At 36.2% G+C, this 12,132-nt stretch overlaps 1 protein-coding gene across 1 annotated transcript in view; it reads left to right on the top strand.

The window, feature by feature from the left end:
• The window catches only part of ENPP1 (ectonucleotide pyrophosphatase/phosphodiesterase 1), a 47,861-nt gene that overhangs the window by 15,190 nt on the left and 20,539 nt on the right, over positions 1-12,132 (top strand). Inside the window, exons 6-11 of the mRNA XM_015858551.2 lie at positions 4,438-4,535; positions 7,567-7,646; positions 8,525-8,644; positions 9,418-9,527; positions 10,653-10,718; positions 11,025-11,097. Coding sequence (XP_015714037.2) covers positions 4,438-4,535; positions 7,567-7,646; positions 8,525-8,644; positions 9,418-9,527; positions 10,653-10,718; positions 11,025-11,097 — 547 coding nt within the window. The remainder of the gene's footprint in view (positions 1-4,437; positions 4,536-7,566; positions 7,647-8,524; positions 8,645-9,417; positions 9,528-10,652; positions 10,719-11,024; positions 11,098-12,132) is intronic.

Genomic DNA, 12,132 nt, shown 5'->3' with positions numbered 1-12,132 from the left:
CTGAAAATAGGCAAAAACAAATGTTGATGATTCTGAAATGGTGTGCTGGGACTACATTTTGCAAAGTAAAACTTTATTTTTTTTCATTACTCTTTTTGACTTAAGGTATTTAAATCATACTATCTTTATTTGGTTTATAATATTGTCAAAGTGCATTTTTTTTTTAATGTTTCTATGCCAAATTAGCATTTTTCATTCTGATTCAGAGTAGCGCTGACACTTCAGAATCTGTTTTAAGACAGACTTTGGAGCTTCTTTCTGTATTAAGCCCTAGTCCCTGATAAGCTTCTACATAGGAGAGCCGTAGCCAGCCAGTTGCAGAAGGTTTTGTTATTAATTCTTCTTCTGAAGTATTAGTATAGGGCTGTGTGCTGGAAACTGACCCAGGATGCTGACTTTCCAAGTACAGGGTAGGGAGTGATACTCCAAGTGTAGATAAACAAACAAGAACCTCATACAGATTCACAGTTAATGGTGTAAATGTCATAGGGCAATTCCTGCTGGTTAACTTGTTATAAGGAGTTTGCGTTTTTGTTTTGTTTTGTTATTTTTTTGTTATTTTTTTCCTATTCAGCGCATGGAAAGAATGCATAGTTACTTTACTAAAATAGTTTTAATTGTGGCAAAACCAGAAATGTTGCAATAAAACCCAGCTAAGGAAAGGGTGATGTGTGGTCAAAGTTGAATCAAGCGGTGTTTACTGAAAGCTCACCTCAGACTGTTAGCACACAGGCTTCTCCACAGACTGACAAGTCTGTAAACAAATAGCTTCTGCCTGTGGCAGAATAGACAAGAGCACAGTTGACTTGAGCTTAGCACTTAGTTTTCAGCCTCAGGCTATTGGTTCTGACTCTGTACGTATTCATATATGTGTTTTCTGGGCTCAAATTGGATTGTTCATGTAGTACAGATGAGACAAAAACTGCAGTGTTCAATGATATGCTTAATCTGAAAAATTTTGCTGATTTCAGCTGAAATGCTTTAATGAAGTACAAATGAAGATAATTGTATGAGCTTCAACATGAACCAGTGCCAGATCCTGCACTATGGTCACGATAACTCCATGCAGTGCTACCAGCGTGGGGCGGAGTGACTGGAAAGCTGCATGAAGGAAAAGAATCTGGAGGTCTGAGTTGACAGCTGGCTGAACCTGCACCCAGGTGGCCAAGAAAGCCACTGTGGGTCCTGGCTTGTATCAGAAATAGTGTAGCCAGCAGGAGCAGGGAGGTGATTGTACTTGGCACTAGTGAAGCTGTACCTTGAATACTGTGTTCAGTTTTGGGCTCCTCACTGCAAGAAAGACATCAAAGCCCTAGAACATGTCCAGAGAAGGGCATTTAAGCTGGTGAGGGGTCTGGAGCACAAGTCTTATGAGGAGCAGCTGAGGGAACTGAGATTGTTTAGTCTGGAGAAGAGAAGGCTCAGGGGAGACCTTATTGCTCCCTACACTGACCTGAAAGGAGGTTATGATGAGGTAGGAGTCAGTCTCTTCTCCAAGGTAATTAGAAATAGGATGAAAGGTAATGGCCTTAAGTTGCACTTGGTGGAGGTTCAGGCTGGAAATTAGGAAAAACAGCTTCTCAGAAAGAGTGGTTAGGTGTTGGAACAGACAGCCCACAGAAACGTTGGAGTCTTTGGTAAGCTGGATGAAACCCTATGTGTCTGAAGATCATTCATTATTTACTTTCTCTTTGATAAATGAATCTTTATTCTTCCCATTGAAGAATAAAGTTTTCCATACAGTTGATGGAAAAGAGAAAGTTTTACTTCCAATGCTTTATGACTGTGTATAGGCAGTGTGGCAGGACTTCTCTGTGTAGGATGTCTAGCTTTTGTTGTTATTTTTGTGGTCTAACCTGACTGAGAAGCAGGTCAGCTTGGCAGCGTTGTCCGCAGTTCAGTTCTCTCACTCATAGTGGCTGGTGAACCTGCTAGACCACAGCAAGCCTGTATTGTCTGCGTTATGTTTCCATAGAAGCCAGCTTATAGGAGTAGATAATTACGACTGCATTTCCTTTATCTTGGAATCAGGATATAACTGTGGCATTCGTATTTATCTAAGTGCTGTGAAACAGCCTTGTCATACAGCTTGCACATAGCCAGCATGAATCACAGAGAGGGCTAAAATTTGGGTCTCTGAATTCTCATGTATGCTTGCTCATGATAGGTTGTTTCAGAAGTAGCAAGTGTAAGCTTAGATACCACCAGAAAGTCATAGAAATTACTTATTTATCTCAGAACTGAGCTTAGGTCAGTTTGTGAATTAGGGTTTTACTCAGCAAGGGTTGTACTGAAACTCTTCCAAAGAGTCTAATGTAATGTCTCATGCTGTGCTTCCCTGAATACAGGATAGATTGTCAACCATTTGAATTTCAGCTTGTGTAGAGGATACAAGAAGCAAAATGTAGCAATGGCCTATCTTGTCAAGTGTGTGAGGTAGTCAGTACCTGGATTTGAAGGCAACTGAGACATATATACTCAGTAGTTGGTTAACTTGTAAATGCCAAAGATGCAGTAGCGTCATGTCCCTTTCTGAGGGCCTTTTTGTTTTTAGTTAGATTTGTAAGTAATATTGAATAGGCTTTGCCTCAAAGTTCGTATTTTATTGCAGGAAATTTGCAGTGAAATTTTTTAGACCTCTTCATTAGAGAGAATAAATTAAAAATAAGAATTGAGAGAAGTTGCAGAGATCAAAACCTGTGGTATAAGAAAATGCCTGTAATATGGGTGAAGAGATAATATGAAGTTCTCTTACTTTTTTTTTTTTTTTTTTTTTTTTTTTTTTTTTCACCAGACTTCACTCTTGGCCTTGGTGGTCATATATTACTTGTTCCCAGCTTACTGTCTCTATTAAACTTTCCAAAAGATGATATTAGAGATGATATGTAGATGAAAACCAGGCTGCAAGTTTATTTTGTCTGAGACAGGGTGGGCAGTGTAATGGTTCTGAATAAAGAAGTCATTTTGGTTGAACTGTTTTCCAGTAGTTTATACCTGTTGATTAAAATTTTCTGTGGATAGACATGTTCTGGTTGTCTGACTAATCTTCAGTTGAATGCAGTCACGTTTGTTTTAGACTGAAATAAGGCTTATAAATGTTTCATTTGTCAGGGTAAATGGTGGCTTGGATTTTTTTGTGTGGTATGTCACTTAGGAAATTGTCAACGCTTTACGAATAATATTTGTCTTCTTTCATCACTGTTTTATTTTGGGAAACTGAAGTGCAATAAAGTATTTTTTAAAAATTTCCATTTTACAAATTGTAAACGGTAAAAGGAAAAATGAGCTTGCAATTGGCGTGTAAGCTATATATTCATTTATTTTAGGCAAAACTATATTCTCAGTGATTGCTTTGTTGCTGGACTGCGGTGCTTTGACAGCTTTGCATGCCCTCATATACAGGTTTAACGTAAGGATATTTTTTCTTCAGGGAAGAAATAACTGATGTCTATCCCTGTCAGTGATGCAGTGGTTTAAGTGCTTGCAGTTGGAGATAAATTGTTTGGACAGGGCTGAAGCTGGGAACAAATCAAGTCTGGAAAACATAGGTATTGTGGATAATGGAAAGGGAGAATTTGTTTTTGAAAGTTACAGTGAAATCAGTTTCTGAATTTACCTGGCAAATTCTGGCCTGAAATACTGTTACAGTGTTCCAGTTGTAGGGCTGCATTTTGTGGTTTGAGATTGATGGTACTTGTATGTAGAGAATGGTGGTTCAGTTCTGTTTGGTTAAATAATCTTGGTAAGAAGAAAGGAAAAATGTGTTACAGTACTGTTTGAACATATCCTGTACATGAGATTTTTCTTAGTTTTGTATACTCTGTAAGTCAGAAGGTAAATTTTGGTGGCTATTTTTTTTTAAATTGCTTTTATTTATTTATTTATTTAAGAGCAAAAAGTAATTTTTTCTCTTAAAAAATGCTGAAATTCAGTTACTAAAAAAAACTTTACAAATTCTGGAGGAGCAAAGTTAATAAAGAAGCGCTATAGATTATCATTGCCTTTCCTCTTTCCCTTTTCTTACCTGGAGAAGGAAGGAATTGGGTGATGCTCTAGTGAGGCTGACTTGAGGAGAGAGTACAGGAAAACCCAGATGGGTTGTGTGACCATCTTGGCTTGCACTTTATTTTGTATATTTGTGAAATTAGGCCCTGTCACAAGGTGCACATACGTGTCTGTGCACCTTACCTCAGCCTCTTCAGGCAGGGTGTTATGCTAGCCTGCAAAGAAAGGGGATTCTATGGATGTCTTGCTTTCTGTTATGCCAGCCTGCAAACCTTTCTGCTTGGGCCTGGTTTGTAGTCCTCTCTTTATCAGCCTGGTTTACTCTCCCGTAAGGAATATGTCTAAGAGTATTGGGAAAAGTTTATTTTCAATTTAATGATATGAATTTATTTTTCAGTCTTACTTTTAATACTTGATGTTCTGTTTATACAGATTTAACAAATCTCCGGTGTTACTGTTTTCGTTGGATGGCTTCAGAGCAGAATATTTGCAGACGTGGGGTGGACTTCTACCTGTTATTAGCAAATTACGTGAGTAGTTTCCTTGTCTAAGCAATATCACGCTGTCTTACCGCAAAAGCCCATTGGATTTGTTTTTCTGTAGATGCTTCTATTCTTACTTTTAAAAATCATCACTAATCTTGCATAGCAATTCAAGTTTTATAGTTTTTTCCTTATATAGCAGCTTTGTAGAGAACTTGAGTTGTTTGTGGGTAGAAGGGCAAGGAGAAGAGAAGGTATTAGAAACAGTCCATCTGGACTTTGGAGTTTCAGTATAACCTTAAAAGAAACAGCTATGCAGCCCTCACAGTATTTCAGAGGTGGACACTTCTGCTGCGAGTTTGGCATAGGCTCACATTTTAGTCTGTATTGCATAGTGTCTCATAGTTAGGTGGAATGGATTTGAAGAAAATGGAAAATGAGGTAGAAGGCATTTCATTTTGCTTTTAAAAAGAAAAATAAAAAAGAAAAGAAGGAAGAGACTGGGAACAGATCATTTAGAAGGGCTGGTATGTGGCATAGAATTATGATGAATCCGAGAAAACCTTTAGAAAACATTTTCAGAAAAAAATAGAGCTTCATAAATGCAGATATATATATATATATATATATATATATATATATTTTCCTGTGGATTGTGTAGTGTCTTAGTGAACTTTGAAGTTTCTAAGTAACTTTAGTTACTTTTCCTGTGTCTCTGTTTTGCCTGTGGTCTCTAAAGAACTGGTGGTATTTCTTGTCTGAAAAATATGCCAATCTTGTTGTCATTCATAAATTACTACCTGGTGTGACTGGTTTCAGTTTGACTAAAAATAAAGAAGTAAAAATACTTGCCTTTTTACAGTGGTTGTTACAACTTGTTCTATTCCGGAGCGTAACAATTCACAGATGTATTTGAGGTTTTGGCTTTTTTTTTTTTTAAATTCAGTGTTAGAATAAAATGAGGCTTTGAAAAAATTTCGTAAGATGCAGTCATTGAAATTTTCACCATAAGAAGGGCATTGGCTGTAATCAGTGTTACAGCTCTGGCTGAGATACAAGACAGTGGTGTCAAAAAGCATCTGCAGGACTTCTTGGCTGCCATGTCCACTTCCACATGCAGAATTTCTCAGTTCTTTGGTTTGGATAGGTTACAGTGCAACTTTTCTTGGTGACTTCCATAATAAGCTTGTATTTCTGTTTCCGTTGAGCCCGTGATAAATTCTAACTACTAGGAAATTCAGTTGCCACAAACAAATCTTTCAGTGTTTTCATCAAAGAGACATGGAGTTTTTGGTGATCAAAAATAAGATTGTTTAAAGATTCTAAAACCAGAATGCCTAATCATGTTTTAGACAGAAAAAATGAAAAACAATATGGATAGAAATGCTATTTCTGTGTTAATTATGCTTTATTAACTATGTTTTCCACTACTCTGGAACACTTTTTGTAAGCTGATTGTCCTTTATAATACACTACAGAGACTAATCAGCCTGATCTTTCTTATAAATCCTTGCTCTCTAAACTCTTTTCCTCAGTAAAGTTGTTGAAAAACTCAGATGGGGCCAGTATCCTTCTGTAAGAGAAAAATCATCAGGTGGACAGACATTGGTTTCACTAGGAAGTAGATCATAAGACACTGAGCCTTCAAGTCTCCTTGTGACTGGCATCCCATCCGTCTCTGGTCACTGAAAATGGTGGAAGCTGTCATTTCTGTGAGGGCATAAATATTCCTACAGTATTTTATTGTGCTAGACTGGGTAGTGAAGTCTACCCCTCTGGGAGACTAAAAATCTTAATGAATAAATTGCTTGGCAGTTGCTGAAAGATTGCGCTGAATTCTTCTGAATGATAAAGTAGTATTTATCCTTTTAAAGGACTGGTGTTTGAAAGACTTACTGTTTATGAATGATGGCATGTTTTCCATGTTATCTATTGTGACTGCTTACAGTTTCCTTAAATTAGAGTGTTGCCAAATCTCCAGATTTTCCCCTTTAAAACATTCAGTGGCAAGTGCAGCGTTCAGTTGTATTGCTTGCTTGCTTCCAAGTACTGATAGAAGAGAGAAGATAATGGCTATATTTTTAGTTCAGACATATCTACAGTACAACTCTGTTTCCCTGGAGATCCTTGAGTAGAGTAAATGACTATAAGGCAATATCATAATTTCCCATTTACCAAGTTTTATTATACACCCACACCTGTCTATGCAAAGTGGAGTATTCAGAGTGGTGCTGAGGCTTTTTTGGGAACATATGGATAACCATTATGTGTACACAGAGGTTCAGAGAGGTCATATTCACATGATTCTTTTCCATTGTGATATCATAATTTAAAATAAATCCTTTTGTCTTCAGTCTTCAACTAAGACAACAAACCAAAAATAGGAGTGATAACTCATGAAAAGTATCATCAAAAAAAACTTCTAGAGTTTTGGACAAAATGTGTTCTAAGTGTATTTTTTCTCTAACTTAAAGACAAATCAACCAACCAACAAACAAAACCCACACAATGGCAGTAACTGCTGTTTACGAAAACAACATCAACAACAGATTTGCGGTTGGCTGAAATTCATCAAGTGTGTTGTAGTACCAAAGGAATACAGCCATTTATTTGTTAGTTCAGAACACAAAGGTAAAGAGAATGCCTGTGTAATATGAGAGGGTTTTTATTGCTGGCTTCTTTTTATCTTAATTCCCACAAAGAAACTGAGTTCAACTAAGGTGTAATCCAGAGTCCCAGTCCCATAAATTCTAAGTTCTTTGAAATGAAGCTTCTTGTGTTATCAATCTTTTTGTTCACTTTTATAAGTATATATATGACCTAGAGTGTGAATGAAGGAGATCCAGTGGTCTTCTTTCTATAGGATCGTTACTTTGGGCTCTGTAGCATCCATTGATCTTAACACTGTATTTTTGATGTTGTTAATGAAGGCTATTACTTTTTACCAAAAAACAGGTCCCGTACATTTGCCTGTGGAAATCTAGGCAGCTAACTTGAGTAAAGTGTTTCTGCATGATAGAAACTCGCTGAGGTTTCTTCTTCTGTAATTTAGCTCTTTTGCCTTCTTCCCCCTCTCTAGAAAAATGTGGAACATATACTTCCAGTATGAGACCAGTGTATCCTTCAAAAACCTTTCCCAATCACTACTCCATTGTCACAGTAAGTACTGATGTATACCACGTTCCTGTTACTGAAGAAAATTTATTATCAATTGTCTCCAAGGCAACAGTGTTTTTTTTCTTGCCTAAGTTATTCATTCTGTGATTGATGTTACCTAAACCTGGATAGGGGTGTCCCAGTCCTGACCTAGTAAATTTCTTTTACTTTCTGTGTGTAAGAAGAAAAACAGACATTTTCAGGTCTGGATGCAGGGCTGGAATCTAGCAGAGCTTTCTTATTCTCATGATGTGAGAGCTAAAAGTCAATTAAATAGTTGAGGATCTGGATCTTCTTTCTTATCTTCCCAGTGCTTTGGACTGTCTTTTGATAAGTGAGCAGAAGCAACAGCAATGAAATTTTTAGTTGTGTTTCCTCCCAAATATCCATGTTTGAGTGTGCAATTAGAAGCATTAACCATGTTCTACAACCACTTTAGAGTATCCCTAAATACAGTGTAGACCTTTAACTCAGCTGCCCATCTTTGTGAAAATTAGTGGGCCATGATGCTTATGAGGGCCCTAACAGTGTTGTTACTGCATCCTTTAATCTAAAAAGAAGCCAACCTGTGTGTTAGCAGAGCAGTAAATCTTTTCAAACTACGTAGCAGCTGGTAACTCAGAACTTCTTTCACTGTTTACATGATGATTTTCCCTATTTGGAGCTTTCAGCCACTAATACATAATTTTTATTTGAAATGCCTACTTCTTATTACTATTACTTTTCTTTTTTAACTGAAAAGCAGTGAAGAATTAAAAGATAAGATTTGGTTGCAATGAAAGGTACTGATTTTAAATTTGAGAGTCGAATTACTGAGGGTAAACAGACATGGTAGTTCTTTTTCTTTACTGCATTGCAACAAGTTTTAATCTCCTTTACAGGGACTGTATCCTGAATCTCATGGTATAATTGATAACAAGATGTATGACCTCAAAAGAAATGCATACTTCACCCTTAAAAGTGAAGAGAAGTTTAATCCAGAGTGGTACCAAGGAGAGCCTGTAAGTATTACTGCACTGCTGTGAGCATACTGCAGTGTATTTTCATATTATTTAATGTCACTTGGTTACATAGCAATGTTGAAAGAGTACAGAGGGTACTTTCAAGTCAGCCAAGAAGGGTTACTAAGCATGGTTAGGAATTGTCATACTAGAGCTGCAGAATTAGGAATGAAGCAGTATAATAGATTTTATTGAACTTCAGTGGAATTTTCCCCAAGGAGAAAACTAGCTTAAAATAACTAATAAAGATGCAAGATTTTGTTCTGTTCTCAATATTAAGTGTGTTTACAGTTAATTAATCTGAGGAAATTGACAGGCCAGTTAGTTTTGGTAGTAAGCAGTAGTGAAGGTTTGTATTCTGCCTAAATTACTATTGAGTCTAAAGATGCAGTTCTAGAAGAAAAGCTTGTGGTTCAGTCATACTCCTATTGCAAATCTGCTTAGACTGCCTTCAAAATGAAATGGTGTAGAAAGGTTAGTTGAGTGCTAGCATGAAGAACAGGAATGGAACAGGTACAACCATTTAGTAGTAGTGGGAGGACTAGTGGAAGAGGGAAGAATACTGTTAGACATTGCAGACCATGGAGAAAAAATGGTGCATGAGTCAGATGGGAAAAAAAATAAATAACTGAAAGCAGGAAAAAAAACCTGTACATCATAGAATCCATTGTAAAATTGAAAGAGTTGACCTAACTGTTGTTCCTGTACTTCACAGTACGCATAGTTCCTTGGAACATTCCTGCTCCTTCTTGCTTACAATTATTCTTCTACAGATCTGGCTAACAGCTATGTACCAAGGTCTAAAAGCTGGTACGTTCTTCTGGCCTGGATCAGATGTAGCAGTTGATGGGACTTTTCCAGATCTGTATAAAGAATACAATAGGTATGTGAAATCTCATGTCTTGGATTAATATTTTACTTCAACTGTTGCAGTGGGACTAATCGCAGAGAAAATATAGAAGTTTTCCTATATTTCTTAACAGTTGTACGCAGTATGGAAGAAAAGTAAGCCCCAAGTAATTCCTTTTCACTGTAGTGTAGGCTGTTTGTCTAATTGTTTTGTTGTTCCTCAGTAAACGTTTTACAGGAAAGGTAGGGAAATAACAGCTTTGAAAAAGTACTGGCTTTTTCATTTATTTTCATTTATACAGGTCTTCTGCATGTGTGATTAGAAATACCCAATCTATATCTTTTGTAGCATGAATAGATCAAGCCCATGAAAACTCACATCTTACTGATAAGTTGTTCCAATATGAAATAATTTTCATGGCAAATTTTCAAAATATTTCACATTAAACCAGTGATATTTTATTCTGTAATTGGTCTTCATGAAATCACATGGCCTAATGAAAATGCTACTTATATCTAGTTATCATCATTTATGTAATAATCTCAGCTCTCTTCCAAGAAGCCAGAGTTTTCATTTCTGTCTTCATATGACCATTCTGTCTTTCTACATCCTTAATATAGCATAGAAATCCTGATTCTTGACTTAATATCAATACTTTTCTTTAGTGACTTGTACATGTTCTGTAACTTTGTGAATGCCTTGGGTTGTTGCAAGTCAGCATGCTTATTGTTGGTTTATTTTAGAAACTGACACAGTTATCTACTTTGTGACATAGATCTTGCACTCAGACTATATAGACATAAAATCCAAACCTAAGACTTTTTCAAAACTTAATACAGAAATGAAAACCTAGGTGTGGCTTTGTAACTTTTAATCGATTAATCTGTTTGAAAAATAAACTCAAGTAATACTGAGAGCTGAATTCTAATCTCATTGCAGTGAGGAGAACACTGACTACGCAGGCTTTAGAACAGGTCATTAACTCTTGAAGAATCCCAGAAAATTAGCACAGATAAACTTGTGTTCTCTTATATATCCATTAATACCATCCCATTGAATAAAAATTTCTCTGAAAAAGAACACTAATGTAAAATGTGTGACTAAAATTTTATACATCTTGGGAATATATATAGCTGATCTTCTATTGTTTTGATACAGCTCAATCCCCTTTGAAGAAAGGGTGGTAACTGTTCTTCGCTGGCTGCAGTTACCTGAAGATGAAAGGTAGGTATACAATTGCAAGTGTGAGTTTTGTCCACTGGCATTGCAATGAAATGCTTTGTAAATACGATTTCTGTTTTAAACAGTCTTAAACGTGACTCTGGCAATGTTGAAGTTTTGTTGATGCAAGCCTGTTTTTATGAGTGAAACCTATTTTTACTGTTACATTTCTCTCTTTCCCTTTAATGTGTTCTGCCTTTGAATGATAGAGTTGTTACTGATATTTTATATCCATTGTTGAAATGTAATCTCTTCAAGCCGTCTCAATGTGTATGTAAAATATTACATTTTTGGTACTGTTTGATTTAGACCACACTTTTACACTCTGTATTTAGAAGAACCAGATTCCTCAGGCCATAAGTTTGGACCAGTAAGCAGTGGAGTAAGTAATTTCTTTTTTTAATTTGAAGTTTTGACATTATTCTATAATAAAAAATATTCTAACATAAATAATAGGCTGTTTATCTGTAATTAACATTGATACAAAACATGTAATAAGCAGCCTATTTAGAAACTCTAACTTTTACATATATATATTTGCAATAACTTTAATCACCAAAGTGTGTTTGGATGTATTGTGTGTTGTTGTATCTGTCTGATACTAATACTTACTGTTGAATTTAGGGGGAAAAAAAAAAAAGAAAAGAAACAAAACAGGACAAAAATGAACAAAAAACACAACACAGCAACAAAAGCACTACCAAAGATCATATAGTTTCACCTTGTCAAAAACAGAGGTTTTAGTGGTGACAGTCCAACTTTGGTGGATAAATATTCATGTTATGATTTTACTGTACAAAGGTTAGGTGAATATTGGTCTTACTGCCCTGAAGTTAGAATTAATGCCTTCTTGGGAAAAGTGATAAAAGGGAAGATATCACAGACTGTAATATAGCTGTTGCATAAGTAAGCAGTCCTCGGGAGTGATCAGAGTTGCAGTTTCCAGGAGTACTAAGTGGTTTTCTATTTTTACAAACTGAAGTGAAAAATGCAAAGGTAAAAGCTCTCCAAAATTCAATAACTTTTTACCGAATGCTTATAAAGCTTGAGGTTCTATCTATATATCTAACTTCAGTGGTGATAGTAATAGAAAGCTCTCAGTTTTTCAAGGGCAATTACAAGAACAGTGTTGCTGCCAGGGCTGTTCCAAGTTTGAGGAAGGTTGCTGCAGGCTTGCGTCCTAAGGCATTCGTTGTAGTCCTTGGTTGTACCTCTAATAAATTGAAAAACATCCTCAATTTCATACATTAAAACTGCTCTCACTGGCTGTAATCTGATTTTTTTTTTTTCCCTAAATGCTTTTAACTGAGAAAATACATGAAAACACGTAGCTTAGTCATAGTGCAGTATGAGGGGCAGAAAAAAATGGGACCAATAGGGATATAGCCAGTCTTCATTAGATGGAGGTAGCTTTGAG

This window comes from Coturnix japonica, chromosome 3, assembly GCF_001577835.2.
Source record: "Coturnix japonica isolate 7356 chromosome 3, Coturnix japonica 2.1, whole genome shotgun sequence".
Taxonomy (NCBI): Eukaryota; Metazoa; Chordata; class Aves; order Galliformes; family Phasianidae; genus Coturnix; species Coturnix japonica.
The sequence above is the reverse complement of the archived record's forward strand: the minus strand, read 5'-3'. Positions and strand labels throughout refer to the sequence as shown.